This window comes from Bos taurus, chromosome 11, assembly GCF_002263795.3.
Source record: "Bos taurus isolate L1 Dominette 01449 registration number 42190680 breed Hereford chromosome 11, ARS-UCD2.0, whole genome shotgun sequence".
Taxonomy (NCBI): Eukaryota; Metazoa; Chordata; class Mammalia; order Artiodactyla; family Bovidae; genus Bos; species Bos taurus.
Window position 1 is genome coordinate 104,351,596 of NC_037338.1, and position 18,694 is coordinate 104,370,289.

Genomic DNA, 18,694 nt, shown 5'->3' on the forward strand with positions numbered 1-18,694 from the left:
TTATCCAAAGTGTCCGAACACGGCTTGAAAACCCAGCCCACCGCACGACGGGGATTCCCTGGCCGCAGTCGGGCTCCACATCCACACCCGATTCCAGAAAACCCCTGGCCACTGCCAGCGGACGTCCGTCTACCCAAGGAGGGAGGCTGGAGTACCGAGGCCCTGATGCCCGCGCTCCTGTCGCTTCCCTGCGACGCCCCGCCCCTTTGCTAGTCTGGGTGGGAGGCTAGTCTGGGTGGGAAGGCAGACCGTCGGAGAGTTCGGCGGGGCCGGGCCCGGCCCTGTGCTAGTACAGTAATAAGCCCGGGCCTCTCGGGCGCACCTCGCCGCGGCCCCGCCCCCTACGCTAATAAACGCGAGGCCCCCGGGCTCTCCAGCGGGTCCCGCCCCGTATGCTAATAACACGAAGCCCCGCCTCTATGCTAATAAGCGCGAGGCCCCCGGGCGCTCTCCGTCCAGGTATCCGAGGGCTAAAGACGCCCCCATGCTAAAGACACGACGCACCGCCCCTATGCTAATAAGCCCGGGCCTCTCGGGCGCCCTCTCTCCGCCGGGCCCCGCCAGCCCCTTCCCCGCCAGCCCCGCCCCCTATGCTAATAAGCGGCCGCCTCTCCCACAAGGCCGCGCGCCGGGACGACGCGGCCGGTTCCGCGGCCCTTTGTGCGCGCGGCGGGCAGCGCCGGACGGCTGCACCATGAGCGGCGCGGGCGGGGCGGCGGTGGCGCCCGGGAGCTCGGCGCAGCCCGCGCAGGAGGAGGGCATGACGTGGTGGTACCGCTGGCTGTGTCGCCTGTCGGGGGTGTTAGGGGCAGTCTGTGAGTACTCGGCCCGGCCCCGCGCCCCCCACCCCGCGTGCCCCCGGGAAGGGACCCGCTCGGGATGCAGTCTGCTGGATGCACTGGGCGCGCGGGAAGCGGGCGCTTCTGTGGTTGCCATGGTTACCGGCTGGCGGCCGGGACTCCAGGCGCGTTCCGCCGCGGGGGAGGTGGAGCGTGACCGCCCGGGGAGCCGCGGGCCCGACGTGGCCTCACTGCCGCTCCCCCCTCCCCCCGACGCGCCTGGCCGGAGGGCAGCCCCGCCTGCTGACTCTGCTGCGCGTGCGGACAGCGACCGCCTTATCCTCCGGCGAAGGTTGTTTACACGTGGGGCGGGTGCAGGTCTGGCCAGGTTTCCCAAGGGGCAGGTGGTGTCGGGGAGCAGGTGATCCCCGAGGAAGGGAGGTGGCCCCTCCTCTGGGTCCTCGGGGTCCATCTGGAGACGGTGCGCTTCCTCTGATGTCAGCTCTGCCTCCGGCTGTCAACTCAGCCGCAGCAGCGCCTCGCATCCTCCTGTTCGCGGGATGCAGGCTCGTCCTGGACACACCCCCAACCTCAAGTTTTCCGGGAAGCCAGGCTCTTTTAGCGCAATCACCCTCAAAAGATCAGGTATAGGAAGGCGGATCTGCTACTCAGTGAAATAAAGATCTGGAGGTCTTCCGAGGCAAGCGTCAGTCTAGCTGAATGGTGCTGCTACCCACAACCTTGAGAATTACTGGACTCAGGCGGGCACAGCCCGAGGTCTTAAAAAGGGAGTGTCTGTCCAGGCATTCTCAGGATTTGAACAGTGACTGCCTGGCACAGAGGGCCGGGGCCAGGCAGACCCTGATCAGATATGCCAGAAGGAGCACCTCTTTAGGGGCCCTCCCAGGTGGGTGGAGGCCAGAAGAAAGCCAGGAGTGCAGGTTAGGAGTGTGCTACTCTGGCAGGGTGTGCCCCTGTCCAGAGGCCAGAGTGGGACAGGCCCTCTGCCAGTCACCAAAGGGCCTCTGAGTCTATGTCACTGCTATTCAGAGGAAGCATGCTTTTGACTTTGTAGGAGAGACTGGTCGGGTCTTAGATATGATCCTTCAGAGTCTGGGTAGCTGTTTCCCTGGCAGATCAGTGAGGCTGCTGTGGGACTGACATTGATGAGGCATGGGGAGGGGAGTGGAGGGCCTGACTGTGTCCTGTGGGCCATCACCCTCCTCCCTCTGTCTTGGGGTCCTCAGCCCTGCCGGTGGTGGGGGTTTAGTCACTAAGTCTTGTCCAACTCTTGCGACCCTATGGACTGTGGACTGTAGCCTGCCAGGCTCCTCTGTCCATGGGATTCTCCAGGCAAGAATACTGGAGTGGGCTGCCATTTCCTTCTCCAGGGGATCTTTCCGACCCAGGAATCGAACCCGGGTCTCCTCATCGCAGGCAGGTGCTTTACCAGCTGAGCCATGAGGCTGAGTCCCTTGTTAACTCTGGCATCCCAGCCAGCTCTGTGCTTTTGAAGCGGGATACCTGGGCCGCTGCAGGAGTTCATAGTGTTGGGGTGCTGACCCATGAAGATGAAGAGAAACCTGTGGCTTCACCCTGAAATGTCACTTTCACCTGCAGATTTAGGAACGTGATTGTCATGTGGATTCCCAACAGCATGTAACACAGGGTCGATTGCAAAGCACATAGGAGTTTTAGAGATGAGACTAGAGTTCAGATAGAGCTCCTGCTTCTGTCTGGTCGCTGTGCGGGAGCACCACCTTCCTCAGGTAGGGGGCCTTGGAGAGGCATTTCCTCGGGGTCTTGATTGTCATCTGGAGAAGACAGGCTGGCCCTGGACACCCCCCTCACTTGGGACGAGCATTGGAGGCCCCTGAGGGGACATCTTCCAGCCCTTGATGGTTAAAGGGCTCCTGGCTGGAGCCTGCTTGTCTGGGTTGAAACCTGGTCCTCCTGGAAGGTTGGCTGTTGGTAGACACAGGGGTGGAGGTGGAAGGCAGGACGTATGGGCCTCTGTCAGGCGAGACGGGCACAGCGGACTGTCGGGCAGAAGCAGTGCCATGTCTTGGGCACTCATACCTGTGGCCTGGGGAGCCTGCTGCCTGAATGAAGGTGACGGTTGGTCCGGGACAGGTGCCACCTTTAGTAGGGCGGAGCGCGTCTGTTGCTGCGGGAGACCTTGGGGGTCACACAGGGCAGGCTCCTTCCTGCACGTGGTTTCGTCTTGCATCGCTTGCTGTCTGTGTAGGGTTACACGGGAACACACCAGGAGGGCTCCAGGCCTTCTCAGGGATCAGGTATGGAGGGAGCTGCTGCAAATTTAATGAACTGGTTGCTCATTGTTGCCTTGGGGCGGGGGGGCAGCTTCCTGCCCAGCAACCGGCTTCCTGGCCCTGCCTGGCAGGCTCCCAGAGTTCTTGGTGAAGCGGGCTGGGGCCCTGGGGACGGAGGGAGGCGAGTGCACAGACCCTGCCATGGGAGGCCATCGGGGGCGTGAGCGGGCTCCACGTTTGGGGCCCCAGGGAAGCCACTTTCCCGGGTAGCAGAGGATGCCCCCTCCACACCGCAGGCCCTGGGTGTTTCCAGGTGGGTGGGCTGGGCTGCAGGAGAGGAAACCGGCCTGGAAAGGTGAAAAGACCGTACCCAGAGTCACTGGGCTTGGTTGTGGTCAGAGCGGGGATTGTGACCCAGGCTGACCTGATCCCGATTTCTGTTCCAAGAGGGGCATTCCTGTCTGCACCTACACCCAAAGGGCCTCTCCCGCGGCCCACGCCGTGCGTGGTGCCGCCTCCCTGCCCCGAGCCCTTGAGAGACAGTCTGTCTTTGATGCTGCTCACTTTGCAAGGTGGGTGTCGGGACAGCTGGGGCTCAGAGGGTGGGCTCCCCCAGGCCTGGGACAGAGAGAGGGCGGGATGCCCTCACTGAGCCCTCAAGCAAGCCGGCTCCGGGATCCAGCTGCGCCCTGGCCATGGGGTCTGGGCAAGCACTTCACCTGCCTGAGTCTGTCCTCACCGGTCTGTGGAGCCATGTGCTGGCCTCGCTTGGGTCAGCTATCCGAGGGCAGACGTCTGGGTGCTGTGAGGAGAGCCTGGGGCTGAGTCGGAAGGGCTTCTCGCACCGTCTGGAGCTGTCTCCCTGGGTGGCCTCCCCTGGCCGACTCCCGCTCGTGTGTTTCTCTTTCCAGCTTGTGCGATCTCGGGCCTCTTCAACTGCATCACCATCCATCCTCTGAACATCGCGGCCGGCGTGTGGATGGTGTGAGTAAGCGTGCGACGGTCCTGCCTAGGGGGTTGGGGGTGTGTGTAGAGCCTCACCTTCCAGGAGGGCTGGGGGGAGCCCATGGGGGTCGAGTTGGGAGCGCTGGTCTGTGAGGCATGCCGGATGCTGGTGGTGTGCGGGGGGCTCGGGGACCTGGGAGGGGTGTGAGTTGTGCAGAACAGTTCCTGCTCCGAGGCTCGGGGGTTCTTGGGGCAAACGGGAGCTCTTTCCCTCCAGGCTGGGGGTGGGGGATGAAAGGGCCTGGCCCGCTGGAAGGGCCCAGGGTCTGGTCACTGCGACTGGGACCTGGGCTCCTCCATGGGAGCTCCCCGAGGTGGGCCGTGGCAGCCCCCAGCCTTGGCTCTGCCCTGGGCACCCTGCTCCAGCCACCCTGTTCTGGCTTGTCTCGGAGCCTGGTGGGGTGAGCAGCCCAGATAGGGGTTCCTCGAGGCAGCAGCGGGAGGGGTGGCTTCCCGGGGACACGGGCGCCGGGACCCGCCAGCCTGGCCCGGTGTCAGTCTGCTCCTCTCCCCGGCCCTCCAGCATGAACGCCTCTGTCCTGCTGCTGTGCGAGGCGCCCTTCTGCTGCCAGTTCATGGAGTTTGCGAACGCTGTGGCAGCCAAGGCAGACCGGCTGCGCTCCTGGCAGAAGGCCGTCTTCTACTGCGGGTGAGGGGCCGCGGGCCGGGCGTGACTCGGCTCCCCCAGACCCTGCCTCTGCCCCACGCAGCGGTGTTGGCCGGGAGCGGGGAGGGGACGGCTGACCACTCCTGTGTACTCCCCGGGGAGGTTAAACGGGGACAGCCTTTGTGCTGAGTCGCACGATGGACCTGCTGTACCACGTGATCCAGTGGTTCTGCGCCCAGGGCTCTGCCCCCGCCCGCAGCTCCAGGCACACAGGCTTCAGATGTGAGGCCCATGCGCCTTGCAGCATCGAGGGTGATAAGGGAAGGGAGGCTCCCCTGGGCTGTTGGCCCATCCGTTTGGAGTTGTTGGGCGGATTCTGGTAGATCCTTGTGTCCCTCTGGAAAGCCTTTCAGGAGAGTGGCCCACCTAGGTGTCCTGACACGGAAGGGGGAAGAACAGGAAATAGGGCCTCCAAACGTGCTTTTCTCGGATTGTCCCACCCCTAGCAACAAGGTCCGCATCCGAGTCCTCGCGTCTGAACCCTGAGGTTGAACTAACTTCAGGATGTGTCTAATGCAGCTTCTAGAATAGCGCCTGGTGTCTGGGAGGCTGTTAAGAGCTCCAGGCAGCAGCAGGAGGAGTGGTTATCTGGATTATCCTTAGGCGTCAACACAGAGGTTTTTATTTCAAAGGTTTCTTCCCTTCCTGGAGGCCACTGGTTGTGACAGTCTGAGCATAAGATGTGTGTTCGGTTCTAGAGCTGCTTCCCCCGTGTCTGATCACAGAGGAATATGAAATGCATGTCCTGTGCCTTGATCTTTATTTTTTAAATGTATTTTAAAATGCTAACAGTAACGTATGTTTGTTAAAGATAACCTGGAGAAGAGAAAGTTGTTACTCAAAGCCCCACTGCCTGTTACATTGTGATATGAGTTCTTTCAGTCTGTCTGCAGGCATATTAAAAACCCCCTTCTCACCCAGTTTTAACCATTGCAAGTAAATTTGTGTCCTGGTTTTTCCCCCTTAACATCATGGTACAAATGTTTTCAGTTTTACCACAAAGGCTTCATAAGATGACGGTTAGTGACAGAAATACTTACCCCACGGGCTGTGTCACGCTTTTCTTCGTTTGCCAACTGAAGTACAGGTCAGGCTGCGATGAGCATCTTGGTGCTAAAAATTTCTGTGTTTCTGATGATTTTCTCAGGATCTGTTTCCAGGTGTGGAGTGACTAGGTCAAGGATGATGGTCCTTCAGATGATTCCAATGTGTGGCTAAATTGTTTCCACAATTTGCAGGGGCTCCCTGGGTTTCTTCCTCCTTGTCCCTGGCCCTGGGTGCTGTGCTATTTTCACGTTTCTATCTGTTAGCTAAGAGGTGACGTCTTTTTCTCTACGCTTTTACTAATTGCATTTTCTTCTTTGGTAATCAATGGTCTCGTTTCCTTTTTACCCATTGGCATCATCATGTCTTACTTGGTAAGTTGCATGTGTTTTCTGTATTAAAGATTTCATCATCTTTTATTGTGTTTCCTGTGAATATATTTCCAGCCTGTTGTTTGCCTTTAATTTTGTTTTGACAGAAGATTTTTTTCCCACGGTCTCTTTTTTCCTTCACAGTTCCTATTATTATTTTATTACTGGGAAATTTTATAACTCCAGTAAAACCTCATGATCGCACATCCCGCCAGAATGGACACGCAGGTAGAATTCAGTTGGTCGTGCCCAAGAAGAGGGTATACAGTCTTGTCTTCATTGCGTACAGGGTGTGTGTGTTAACCCAGATCACTGACGCTGGTCTGGACGTCCCAACCAGGACCAGGCACTGACCCTGTGGACACGTAAGCCAGAGTGCCCACCTTCCTCCAGGTGGTGCCAGCGGGACCAGACGGAGCGGGGTGATGCCTCACCGGTGACGCGCTCCGCGTGTGCCTCACCGCGGGCGAGTCCCATGCAGTTTCATCTTTGGAATCTTCCTTGTTGAGATGTGGCTGATTTTACTGCGCCAGTCAGAGCCTTGGTTTCTTTACTGTCTATGCTGTTCCAGGCATCGTGTTAGGTAGTTAACACGCCTTACCTGCTCCATCTCACAACCTCTGAGATTTGATCCCACCTCACCCTAGCGAGATTGAGCCTCAGTTGAATAACTTGTCCTGAGTCACAAGGCCAGCACAGGCCTGAATGGACACCGGAATTTCCTCCTCTTTCTGTCTCTATGCACATTGAAGGCTTGGACCATCTCAGCGCTGTTTCCACCTTTTTGGATCATGGACCCTTTCAAAAATCTTTTTTTTTTTTTAATAATTTTGCTTGTGTTCTGGTTGTGCCAGGCCCTTGTTGCTTTGTCTAGGCCTTCGCTAGCTGCAGCCTCAGGGGCTGCGCTTCAGTCGCGGTCTGCCGGCTTCTCGCTGCAGAGCACGGGCTCTGTGGAGCGAGAGCTCAGTAGCTGTGGCCCACGGGTTTCGTTGCTCAGTGGCACGGGGGATCTTCTTGGATTAGGGATCAAACCTGTGTCTGCTGCATTGGCAGGGGGGTTCTTTACCACTGAGCCACCAGGGAGGTCTCCCCAAAATCCGATGAAAGCTTTGGATTCTCTCCCCAATGCACAGAATTTTGCAGACAGGCTTATGGGCGTTTGAGGATTCTATGAAGCTCGATTGTGAGCCTGTGTCCCAGCTGATGCCGGGGGACCCTTCCTGTGCCCGCTGTGGGGGAAGGGGTCGTGGCCATGGGTGGGCGGGCCTGCCCCGTGACCTCTGCTCCTCCCCCAGGATGGCGGTCGTTCCCATCGTCATCAGCCTGACCCTGACCACACTGCTGGGCAACGCCATCGCCTTTGCCACCGGAGTGCTGTATGGACTATCAGCGCTAGGCAAAAAGTGCGTTTACTGGTCCCGGCCCGGCTGCAGTGGGAGTGGGGGTGGTCTCTCCCTTCTGGAGCCTCTCGGGGACGCGGGTCTGGAGTGGCCCTGTTTACCGCTGTCGGTGACCCTCGTCAGTGCCTCTCAGGCATCTGAGCTCTAAGGGGTGGAGGCAGGAGAACTCACGGGACCCCTGGGGCGTAGAGATGGCAGGGACGCAGGGCCACAACTCCTGGAGAGCCTCTGCCCATCGGGCCCGCTCCCAGCTCGGTGTTCTGATGCCCCCCGCCCCCTAGTCCCGCAGAGCCCAGCCTGAGGGTCCCAGTCCTCCTCAACTCACGTCCCCGGCAGCCCAGGCCACTCTTAGAGGCGACAGGATGGGTCTTTGCCATCCTCAGTGACGGGGTCTCATCTGGGGAAACCAGGGGGTGCGTCAGGCACTAGGCAGGGCCTCCCTGCCCAGGGCCCTAGGCCAGGAATGGGGCAGAGGCCGGGCGGCTGCGTTTCTGGGGTCTGTCGCCCGTCTGGTGCTGACTGCCCTGTCTCCCCAGGGGCGACGCGATCTCCTACGCCAGGATCCAGCAGCAGAGGCAGCAGGTGGACGAGGAGAAGCTCACGGACACCCTGGAGGGAGAGCTGTGAGGGGTCGGGGGCCCTCCTGCCCCCGCTCACCTCCTGGTCTGTGTGAGCGTGTGCCGAGGAGCGTGGACCCTGAGGGGTCTGGGGAGGAGCCGGTGTCTGGTTCTCTTAATCCCGCTCACCTGTCCCCACGCCCAGAGTCGTCCTCTCTCTGCGCCCCTGCACCCCGCCCTTGGCATCACCCTGAGCCAAGTGCCGAGGGGCAGGGTGAGGGCTCGGAGGGCCTCACCAGCAGCAGCAGGGCGAGCAGGGGGAGCCTCGGGGTGACCAGCTGCAGGGCTCCGCACAGACACCCTCCTGGCCCCACTGTTCCCAGCTGGCCTGGTTTGGCTGGCCGCAGGCCACGGGGTAGATTTCGAGACCTTGGGTGGCTGGCGGGACCACCCACTGTGACCGGCCAGAGGCCTGGGAGGAGCTGCTCCTGGGGATGTGGGTCCCGTCTCCACGCGCGGGCACATCCGCTCGGGCCTCCTGGCCTCCCAGGCACGAGGGTACCCCGTGAGCTGAGCTGCCTGGGCTGCTTCTGTCCGGCCTCCCACCACCGCCCAGGCCCCGCCAGTCTCCTCCATGGAGCCCAGAGATGCCCCTCCAGTGCGCCCGCCGGCAGCCCTGGCAGCCTGACCACCGGCTGGGCGTGCTCTGGCCTCTGGTCGCAGCACCGTGGACGAGCGTGGAAGCAGGTCTCTTCCCTGGGCCTGGCCGGCCGGGCCAGCGTGCGCGGCTCTGGGGCTCTGCCCCTGCTCCTCCCAGGAGCCTGGGGGCCGCTCCCGCCTTCTGGAGCCAGCCCCAGGGCTGCACCCAGTCTTTGCTTCCAGGTGGACCTTCACCTCTGGGGGTTGCTAGGGTTGGCGGCTGGGGGGCAGGCCCTGTCCTGAGGATAGCAGCATGCCCCCAGCCCTCAGCTGGGCTGAGCTCTGGGGTGGCAGGGTCTACCGTGCGGCCGGCCTGGCGTGGCACGTGCCTTCAGGGGTCCTCTGGGACCACCTTCCTTAGGCCAGCGCCGGGGTCAAAGGGCTGTGGGCCTCCGCAGGCCGGCCGGGTGTGCGTGTGTGTGCGTGCGTGTGTCTCCTACGTGTGCCGTGGATCAGACTGTCTACCTCCCTGGAGCAGCAAGGGCCCTGCCCACCTCCTGGCTCATCCTTCCCCAGGAAGTGGGGCTCTGGGGTCACTCCTGCCTCTGCTGGGTCTCCCTGCTCATGGGGTCTCCCTGCTCACGGGGTCCTTCCTGCTGATGGGTGTCTCCTTGCTGCAGGAAGGAAGAGCTGGCTGTGTGTGGAGCAGGGTTGTGGCTCTGGCCTGTGAGGAAGCTGGGCGGGTGTTGGGCAGGCCCTCCAGCCCCCGGGTCACAGGCAAGAGTGGGCAGGTCACCCACCGAGGTGGCCAGGGCTCACCCACCCTGGGGGTCTGGGCTCTGTCCTCCTGTGCTCCTTGTCGACTCTCCGTGTCTGGCTTGCGTTTTGAGCAATAAAGCCTGGTGATGGTCTGTACGCTTGCTCCCACGTTCTGCTTGTTAACTTTTCCCTCTGGTCCAAAAGGGATGTCCCGACCCCAGAGCAGCCGAGTGGGGCCCCAGCCCCAGGGGAACCTGCTGTGTCACGGGCGCCGTGCAGCCTGCCCCCAGCATCTCAGACGGCACACAGCTCGGAGGAGCTGGAACCTCACGGCCGGGGGCACCCAGCCCTCACCCCTTCCTTCTGCCTCGCAGCGGGCAGACTGGGGTGGCCTGGGGTAGCAGGCCCTGGTGACCTTGGCTGAATCTTGGGTCCGGCTGGCTGCTGGGCGGGGCTCCCCCACAGGGAGTACTCCCCACTCCCTCTTCTCGTTTATTGGTATAAATAGTGTGAACACAGCTCACCCTCAAGCGCTTCCTATTCCCGGAAGCAGGGCGGGTGTAGGAGGCAGAGTCCATGCTGGGTCCTGTGCCCTGGCCGGTGGGCATCCAGCGCATCCCCTGTGGTGTCCACAGGCCTCACTGGTGCAGCTTCCTGTCCTGGTCCCCGCGCGGCCACCAGGCGATGGGAGCACCAGACGGGGTGGCGGCGTCCCTGTGCAGAGCCAGTCCACCAGCACCGGCCCCGTCTGTCCTCAGCACGAAGTCTCCCAGCGAGGCCTTGTCCCTGGCCTGAGGCCGTGTGATGGCCGCCTCTGCCAGCAGGTCCGGCGGATAAGTGTGTGACGCCACTGGACGGCGGTGCTGCCTGCCCAGGGCCCGCCCAGGGCCCGTGCGTGTTCCGGGGGCTGTCAGGCCTCTGGGCCGCCCTCCTGTGCCTGGGCCGTCGACAGCGGGTTGCTGCCGCCTCCTGGGTGCAGGGTGCAGTTTGGGGCCAGAGCCCAGCTCCGCCGCCCACTCCGGCAGGCCCCTCCGGCGGGGCCGCTCTCTAGTGCAGGAAGGACCTCCTCCCGGTGCGGAAGAAGGACTCGATCTGCTCCAGCGACCGGCCCTTGGTCTCAGGCACGCAGCAGCCGGTGAAGGCCAGGTTCACCAGGCACACGGCGGCGAAGAAGAAGAAGGGGGCCTGCAGGCCGAAGGCGTTCTGGGGGGGAGAGTGCACGGGTCACGGGGAGCCCAGTGCCAGCTTCTGGCCCGGCTTGTGCCAGCCAGCCGGGGTGGCGGGGCTCCATCACATCACCCGGTCAGACACCCCGGGGCTCCCCACCATCGGCAGGAAATCCAGCCGTTTCAGCAGGGTGTTCGAGGCCCCCCAGGGCTGCAGGCAGCCCTCCTCTGGTGCTGGGCCCTGGGACTGACCACCACCTCTGAGCTGGAGCCCACCCTGGCCCCAGACACCAGCCTCTCTCTCCCTGGTCCCAACGCCCACCTTCACTCTCAGCCTTCCCACGCGCCTCCCTGCAGCAGGTTCACCACCACGGCGCGGCCAGGGGTGGGCTCCTACTCTGCCCGCAACACTCCCCTCTCCACCATCGCTCTGCCTCCTGCTGGCACTGGCTCTGGGTGCCCCCACCCTGCCCTGCCGCACTGACTGCACCAGGACAGGCCCTGCCCAAGCTGTCCGCGTTACCCCCTCCCACCCGGGGACTGGGGACTCTGGTTGGCTTCAAGGCCTGCTGGGAAGCTGAACCAAGAGTGAAGTCAGGACGGGGACGCGCTCGGCTGAGACCCAAGCTGCCCACCAGAGGGAAGACCGCGCTCACTGCCCGGGAGGGTGCGGCAGGGCGGGCAGGCCCGGCTCTGTGGTTTCACCCCGGTCTGGGGGTCAGCTGCCTGACCTCCCAACAGTTCCCCGAGCCAAGCGTTTGCTGAACCGAAGGAGCCCTCGTCAGGCTCTCACTTCACGGTCCCTGGCCCGGTGCGAAGGGAGTGTGTGCTGAGGCTGAGGGGACTCATGGAGACACCTTTGCACGGGCCCCCGGCACCGGCCAGAGGGGCCTGCCGGCCGAGCACTCACCGTCACCAGCAGGAAGGACTTGGTGAGGGCAAAGGCGGTGAGCCAGCTGACCAGCACGCAGAGCCCTGAGGCCACGCCACGGGCCCGCAGCGGCAGGATCTCCGACATGAGGAGCCAGGTGATGGGGCCCCAGCCCATGGCATAGCCTGCGGGGGTGGGGGGCAAGAGGGTGTGCTCAGACCCTGTCTGGGGGCCATCGGTATCTCCCTGGGGCTGCTGGGAGACCCTCCCCAACCACCGAGACGGCAGCACCCCAGCCCATCTGAGCGTGACGCTGGCCTGCCCCCACCCCTCCACGGGCACCCCTACCCATGATGAAGAGCATGGTGGCCAGCAGGGGCACCAGGGTGAGGTAGCTGGTGGGCGTGGCCAGGGGCTGCTCTGTGCCCGCCAGGGCCTCGCGTCCCAGGCCCATGCTGCTGTTGGGGGCCAGAGACTTCGGACCAAAGTGCACGTATAGCCCCAGGGTCAGGTTGGCAGCAAACATGCCGGCCGCTGTGGACAGACCAGAGGCCCTCAGGGGGCCGGGACCCCGTGAGCCCGAGCCCCCCGGCGCCCTGCGCCGCCCGCTCCCCATCAGGCCGCTCCCACCCCGCCGGCATTTGGGCTGTCACGCCCAGCGTGCGTGTGTCACAGCCGGCTCATTCACTCTCGCAAGCCCCAGCCGGCCTTTCTGGATGTCCAGCCCTGCACCAGGTGCCGGGCAGACCGAGTCCACCCGGTAGGGCAGCTGTGACCCAGGCCCCCCTGGTGCTCCCACCACAAGGGCAGCAGCTGGAGGAGCAAAAGAAGGAAGCACAGGTGACCGCCCGCACTCACCCGAGACGAAGAGCAGGGCCTTGCGGCCGGCCAAGTCCATGGTGAGGGCGGCAATCAGCACGGACAGGAGCCTCACGGCGCCCACGATGGCGGCGTCAACCTTGGGAGGCTGCGAGGAGGGAGCCGTGAGGCCGAGCGACCCTAGCCCGTTGGGCCTCTCCCCCACCCCCAAGGCTCTGCAGGGTCAGGCCCTGGGCTCAGCAGCTTTCTGCCAGTCACCCAGCCCAGCCCGCGGGGCCTTGCTGGCAGGGGGCACAACCGTCATGCCCACCACTAAGCCCAGGGCTGGTACTGGATCCTGGCACCACTGCCCCTAATCTTCACACCTCATCTCATCTCTGAGCCCAGGACAGGCATGTGAAGGCCTGCTGGCTATTATCTCCAGTTCGCAGAGGAGGAAGCTGAGGTTTTGGCGGGGGGGACCTGACTTCCTCAGTGAGTGACAGATGCTCTGAACCTGGGATCTGTGGTTCCCAGGGGGTCGTTTTTCTAGAAGACTGGTCTCCCTTGTAATTCCGAGTATCTTGCTTAAAACATGGAAGCCTTACAAACATTACTCAGGACAGGCAGGCGCACAGAAACAGTTATGAGACGTGGGTGTGCCCGGGGCCCCGGGCAGGGCAGGCGCTCAGCGGGCACGGCCTCCCCGGGCCTGGGGACAGAGGGCTGGGGCAGGGGCACGCTCTCACCAGCAGGACCGCGGTGCTGTCAAAGATGGACTGCAGGTACACGAGGATGGGCGTGATGCCTGTCAGCTGCTGCAGGAAGCGCATCAGCAGGGCGATGACAATCGGGCGGTACATGTGCGGGTCCCGGGCCTCGGCCCACGACAGGTGGCTGCTCTGGAGACACGAGGCTGCCGCTGCGGGGGGCTGTGCCGGCCCCTCCGGCTGGAGCCACCCTGGCCTGGGCTGCCTGGGGCTAGGTAGGAGGCTCCCTTCTTCCCTCTTCCAGGAAAGGTCCCTGTCACTGGGGCAGCCCCAGCTCTGGGGACTCCCCCAAGGGACCCAGGCTCCCGGGTCAGTGGGTGGGTTGAGGCAGACCCCCTGCTTGGCAACACGGCCAGGTCCCTGGGCATCCATGGCGCGACGCATACACACCCCGAGACGTCCTGCCCCTACCCCCGCTCCTGGAGGTGGGAACTGCTCTCATCCCTGCTTCCCAGGAAAAGCAACCGAGGCTCATGCCAGCGGCGTGAAAGGCCCGTGTCCCACAGCGCTGCGGGGCACGCACCCCGCACACACCTGTCTCCGGACGGTGTCCTGGATCTGCTCGAACTCCCAGCGGGTGTCGGCATCGGGCCCTCGCAGCCAGGCCAGTGCCTGCAGCGCCTCCGCGTCCCTGCCCTTGGAGAGCAGGAAGCGAGGGGAGTTGGGCATGCAGCTGAGCAGCAGGACCATGACGAGCACCGGCCCCTCCCCGGCCACGGCCAGCCAGCGCCAGGGCAGCAGCAGGCCTGCGGACAGGAGCTGTGAGGGGCTGGGGCGGGGCTGAACACAGCCCTTCCCATCGGGGGCCTCTGAGCAGCCTCACTCGCCTTCAAGGGTTAGTCCCAGGGCCGCCTCCTACAGGAAGCCTCCCCTGGTTGCTCCAAGCCGGGCTGCACTTAGATCACAGGGCCCAGGTCCTTGGAGGGCCTCAGGGGTCATAGTGGAGTGACGGGGGAGTAGCCTGAGCAGCAAGGCCCTGGGGGCCTCCACCAGCAAACACGGACCATCTCCTGGCAGGGGGTTCATTCGTGGGCAGGTTTGTCCCTTCCTCTCTTGGGTCGGGCTTCCCTGGGTGGCTCAGACAGTAAAGTAGTTTGCCTACAATGTAGGACACCTGGGTTTGATCCCTGGGCCTGGAAAACCCCGTGGAGAAGGGAATGGCAACCCACCCCAGTATTCTTGCCTGGAGAATCCCATGGACAGAGGAGCCTGGTGGGCTATAGTCCACGGGGTCGCAGAGTCGGACACGACTGTGACTCACTTTCACTTTCTCTTGTCCCTTCCGGCCCCTGCTGCTCAGCGGCCCCGTCCCCCACCCCCCAGACTGCACACAAGAGGTGTTCCATGTGCGTCCGGATGATACTTGCCAAGGGCATAGAGGGATAGTGACCCGAACACCGCCATGAGCTGGGGTGTGGCACCCAGGGCCCCGCGAACGCTGGGCGGGGCAATCTCAGACACGTACACCTGCAAGACACAGCCCACCCAGTCTCTGCTGAGCACACACGCCGGGCCTGGCTGGGATGAGCGGGGTGGCCCAGTGAGCCCCGAGAACCAAGGGAGTGGGGGCTTCCGTGGGTTCTCGCCCTGGTCGTGATCTCAGCAGGACCTCAGCTGCCTGAACGGTCAAGTGGGCAGCACCACTCAGCTCTGACATGGGGGTGGAGGCCCGAGGGCACCCAGACTCTGGCCTCCACTCCCCCAACCCAGGGCTTTGTGCCCAGCTGGGCCTGCCCAGCCCCGATGTGGGAGTGGTGGGTAACATGCAAGGTCCCAGGAGGGGTGCAGGGCAAGGACTTCCTTTTCCTCCCCATTACGTTGCTCAATATGGATTTTCTCTGATTGAGCAACGACTCTGCCAGGCCTTGAGACAGGAAGTTTGGGGAGTCCAGACTGGGGGCACCTTGGGGCATAATGCCACATTTCCCCCAAGTTAGCTGCCCTGGGGGTGCTGAGCTGAGGCTCCCTGGCAAACATATCCCCATGGATTGTAGTGGGGGGGCCCGAAGCCAGGTGCCCTCAGCTCATGGTGGTCAGTGCAAATACTGAGGCAGTGAGGGGACCGGCCTGGGCAGTCCTGGTCTTACCGGGATGCAGGCAGCTGTGAGCCCCCCTGCGAAGCCTGTCAGCATCCTTCCCAGAAGCAGCATCCAGAGGCCGTGGGCGCCTGCCATCAGCGCATAGCCGGCTGCCGAGGGCACAGCTGAGAACATGATGCTGAGTTTCCGGCCCAGGAGGTCATTGAGGACCATGGCACTGAGTCCCCCGGCCGCCGCACCCAGGGTGAACACGGACTGCAGAGGAGGGTGCGGGGCAGGCATGTCTGGGCGCTCTGGGCACCCAGCACCCCCCACCCCCACCCCATCAGAGCCTAGAGACAGCTGCTCTCCCAGGCTGTCCCGGGAGCCTGGGCTGCAGGACTGGGACTCTGGATGGTGGTGAGCCTCCTGTCCCCAGAGGAGTACAAGCAGCACATGGACAGCTGTCTGTGAGGGAAGCCACAACAGGTGTCTGCCGGAGTTCTGTCCAGACCGATGTTTAAACGCCCAGTACTGTCATATAGCAGACAGGAGGGTTCTGTGACTCGAAGCCCTTGGGATTTTAAGGTTTGGGGGTTCTCAGACTCCCTGTTGAGTATACAGGGAGTTGGATCCAGTTAGTGACCTGGGCATCCTGCTGAGCCTGTCTGAGCCTCAGTTTCTGCAGCTACATTATGGGGAGAGCAGCAGCACCCACCTCATAGGGTTGGCCCCTGAGTGAAAAAGCTCTCATGGGAAGTGCCGAGCAGGGGCCCGGCACAGACTAGGTACACGGCGCGCGTTGGGTGTTATTATTTTAGCTGATACGCTGAGGTTGCAAATCCAAGCCTACTAAGACGGCAGTTGCAGAATCCTGGGACTCCGAGGACCCGTGCTCGTCCCACCCACATGCCCACCATCTCTCCTGACACCCTTTGGCCCAGCAGTGCTCTTCCATTAGTACCAGAGTGTCCTGCCTCTCCTCGTCCAGGGAGGTGCCTGCTCTGTTTTGGGGGGGTGGTCTGGGGAACCCTCAGCCCTGCTGGGTAGAGGTCTTAAGGAACACCTCCCCACCTGCTCCTTCCCACGCCTTCTCCATCAGCTTTCACTTCCCTCTTTCATTTCGGAGCCACTGTCTGGCCTCACTACCCCCCACCTCTACTGCCGACCCGAGTGGATGGGGGAGGGGCAGACCAGGGCCCTGGAGGGGGTCCTGTGGCTTTGTCTGGGGGGCGGGGGTTGGTTTCCTAGCTGGGGACAGAACTTAGTGGGTCCCCAGTCCCCCTGCCCTATCCCTTGTCAGCTCAGAGCATGGCTCTTACCCCGAACCAGGATGCCTGGGTTTTGGTCAGATTCAGGTTTGGATCCGAGGAGTGCTCCAGGGCGGGGATGACGGGGGACGTGTAGACCAGGGCATACCCGAAGCTGAAATTGCCCAGCACAGCAGCGAAGGTAGCCAGGAACACTCTCTTGTTCTGCAGGACCCTAGTGTGTGTGGGGGCAGTGCAGAGCCGTCAGGATCTTTGAGTCCCCCCACCTCTGACTGCTGCCTGGCCTGAGCACAATGGCTGTGCTGGGACAGCTAGGTCAAGAGCTGGTCAGACTGGCACCTCCCGGGGCTGAGCCCCAGCTCCCTGGGGAAGCCCCCGGGGCATGAGGATAGCCCATCGCTGGGGCTGGGACACCGGTGCAGGGCGCCGTTCCCAGAACAGGAGCCCTGGCGTCTGCGCCCAGCTTTGCCATGCAAGAAAGCTTGCTGCTTGACTAGGCAAACACCTCACCTTCTCTGGGCGTCCATGGCCCTGTCTCTGCCAGCTGGGGCCTGGGCCTAGTACTCGGCGGGGGCACCCGGACTAGTGTGTCTGAACGAGGCGGCCCCTTGGTGGCCACTCCCAGACAGTCAGTGGAGGCCCAAGGTCGGGGAGCCCGCTGCCCACTGAAGGTTACCAGGCCATCCGCATCCTCCACCCGCAGACCCTACGCCCGACTCTCACCCGACCCGCGTCCTCTCCCCTGGTGACGGGGGCGGCTTCTCGGGGAAGGTGTCATAGTCCCGGCCTTCGGCTCCCAGCAGCGGCTCCTGCATGACCGGCTCCTCCCGCCCGGGCGCGCCGCGAGTGGCCGGGGCAGCTCTGTCCAGAGGCGCGTCCGGCCGCAGCGGATGGGAGCATCCGGCGGAGCCCGGAGCTCCGCCCCCCGGCCGCGATTGGCTGCGGGACGGCCCTGCAGAGCGGGCGTCGGCCAATGGGGCGGCCGCGAGTGGTGCGGATGCTGAGGATGCCGGCGCCGAGCTGGGTGGGGCGGCCGGGCTTTCCCCGGGAGCCGACTCGCGTCCCGGCCGGAGTAACCGAAACCGGGAGGCAGGGTTTTCCCTGGATGCCGCAGGCCCCTCGTGCGCCCCTGGAGGTGGCAGGGCTCTCTAGGCAGATAGGAGCCCTTCGAGGGGGGGAGACACTTGGAAGTCGTGGGGGGCCTGGTTCAAGCTGGGTACCAGCCCTGGGGGCATAGACTGCATCCCTGCATCCCACCCGGGGCCCAGTTGGTATAAGAGGGAGGAAGCTGAAACCCAGAGAGGGGCCGCAAGGCGTCAGGGTCACCCAGGGGATATTTGTGCCCCTTCCAAGGAAGGCCGTGGGCTCCGCCTTGCGCTCCACTCCCTCTCCGCCTGCCACAATGCGTCTGGAGTCACCGCAGTCCCCTAACGCGGTGAGACGCGGCAGGCTCGCCAGATCTAGGGCCACCTCAGCCAGGGGGTGTGGCGTGAACGCAGAAGGAGGAGGGAGTGGTGGTTCCCGTGGGCGAGACTTGTATATTTTCCCATTTCTGACGGGGGAGTAACCTGGGCTTGTAGCAAATCATCCAGGTAATAAGATACAATTTACAAATAGAAAAAGCAGAAACTGAAAATTCCCTGGAAGTCCAACCTAAAAAACCTCCCCAACCAACCAAACAAAAAAACCAACCCAACCCACACACAAACGCACACACCACACAGCAGTGACAAAAAGTATTGAGTTACTAGTGTCAACTCTCCCTTTGGACTTTTCCAGAGAGGAGAGAGGAAGATGAATCAGACCCTATTGTACTGAATGGATGTCCACACATATTTTAAAACCGATCCTTTGTTGTTGAGCATTTGGGTTATTTCCAAATTTTATCTGTCAAAATAGCAAAGAGTTTTAAAAAGTTGTTACAATTCTCGTTTATACTCATCAAAGTATAACCATATATATTAGAATAGAGAAAACAGACGTGGGAAAACCACACGCTCTGCCAACAGCCTCACCTTCCCCTCTTTTCTCCACGTACCTGTTTGCATATTTGCACACTGAATGTGCATCAGATCGTGTGACACTTCACACTGTCTTTTAAGCATTTTCTTCTTGCTATCAAGGACATAGTCTCTGGACTCAGCATACCCAATAAGTGGTGACTCCTGCTACAACGCTGTGTGGTCCTCATGACTGTAGTTTGAAAACTGAGATAAAAGACATTGACCCTGCGCAGGACCCGATGGGGCTTTCCCAGGACAGAACACCACCCTGATGTCCTTCACCTGCCTTTTGTCTATAGAAAA

The 18,694-nt window shown here is 62.4% G+C and overlaps 2 protein-coding genes across 6 annotated transcripts; one reads left to right on the forward strand and one right to left on the reverse strand.

The window, feature by feature from the left end:
* Positions 1–640: 640 nt before the first annotated feature.
* Positions 641–9,650, forward strand: CACFD1 (calcium channel flower domain containing 1). Of its 3 annotated transcripts, none has more exon segments than NM_001080263.1 (5): positions 668–815; positions 3,964–4,036; positions 4,581–4,706; positions 7,435–7,542; positions 8,076–9,650. In NM_001080263.1, coding segments are annotated over 5 exon segments (519 nt in total). In that variant the 5' UTR covers positions 668–694; the 3' UTR covers positions 8,167–9,650.
* Positions 9,651–9,932: 282 nt separating this feature from the next.
* Positions 9,933–17,251, reverse strand: SLC2A6 (solute carrier family 2 member 6). Of its 3 annotated transcripts, NM_001080256.1 has the most exon segments (10): positions 9,975–10,697; positions 11,571–11,716; positions 11,880–12,065; positions 12,390–12,498; positions 13,079–13,231; positions 13,634–13,845; positions 14,467–14,566; positions 15,187–15,393; positions 16,440–16,602; positions 17,112–17,224. In NM_001080256.1, coding segments are annotated over 10 exon segments (1,524 nt in total). In that variant the 5' UTR covers positions 17,204–17,224; the 3' UTR covers positions 9,975–10,541.
* Between the last annotated feature and the right edge of the window lie 1,443 nt (positions 17,252–18,694).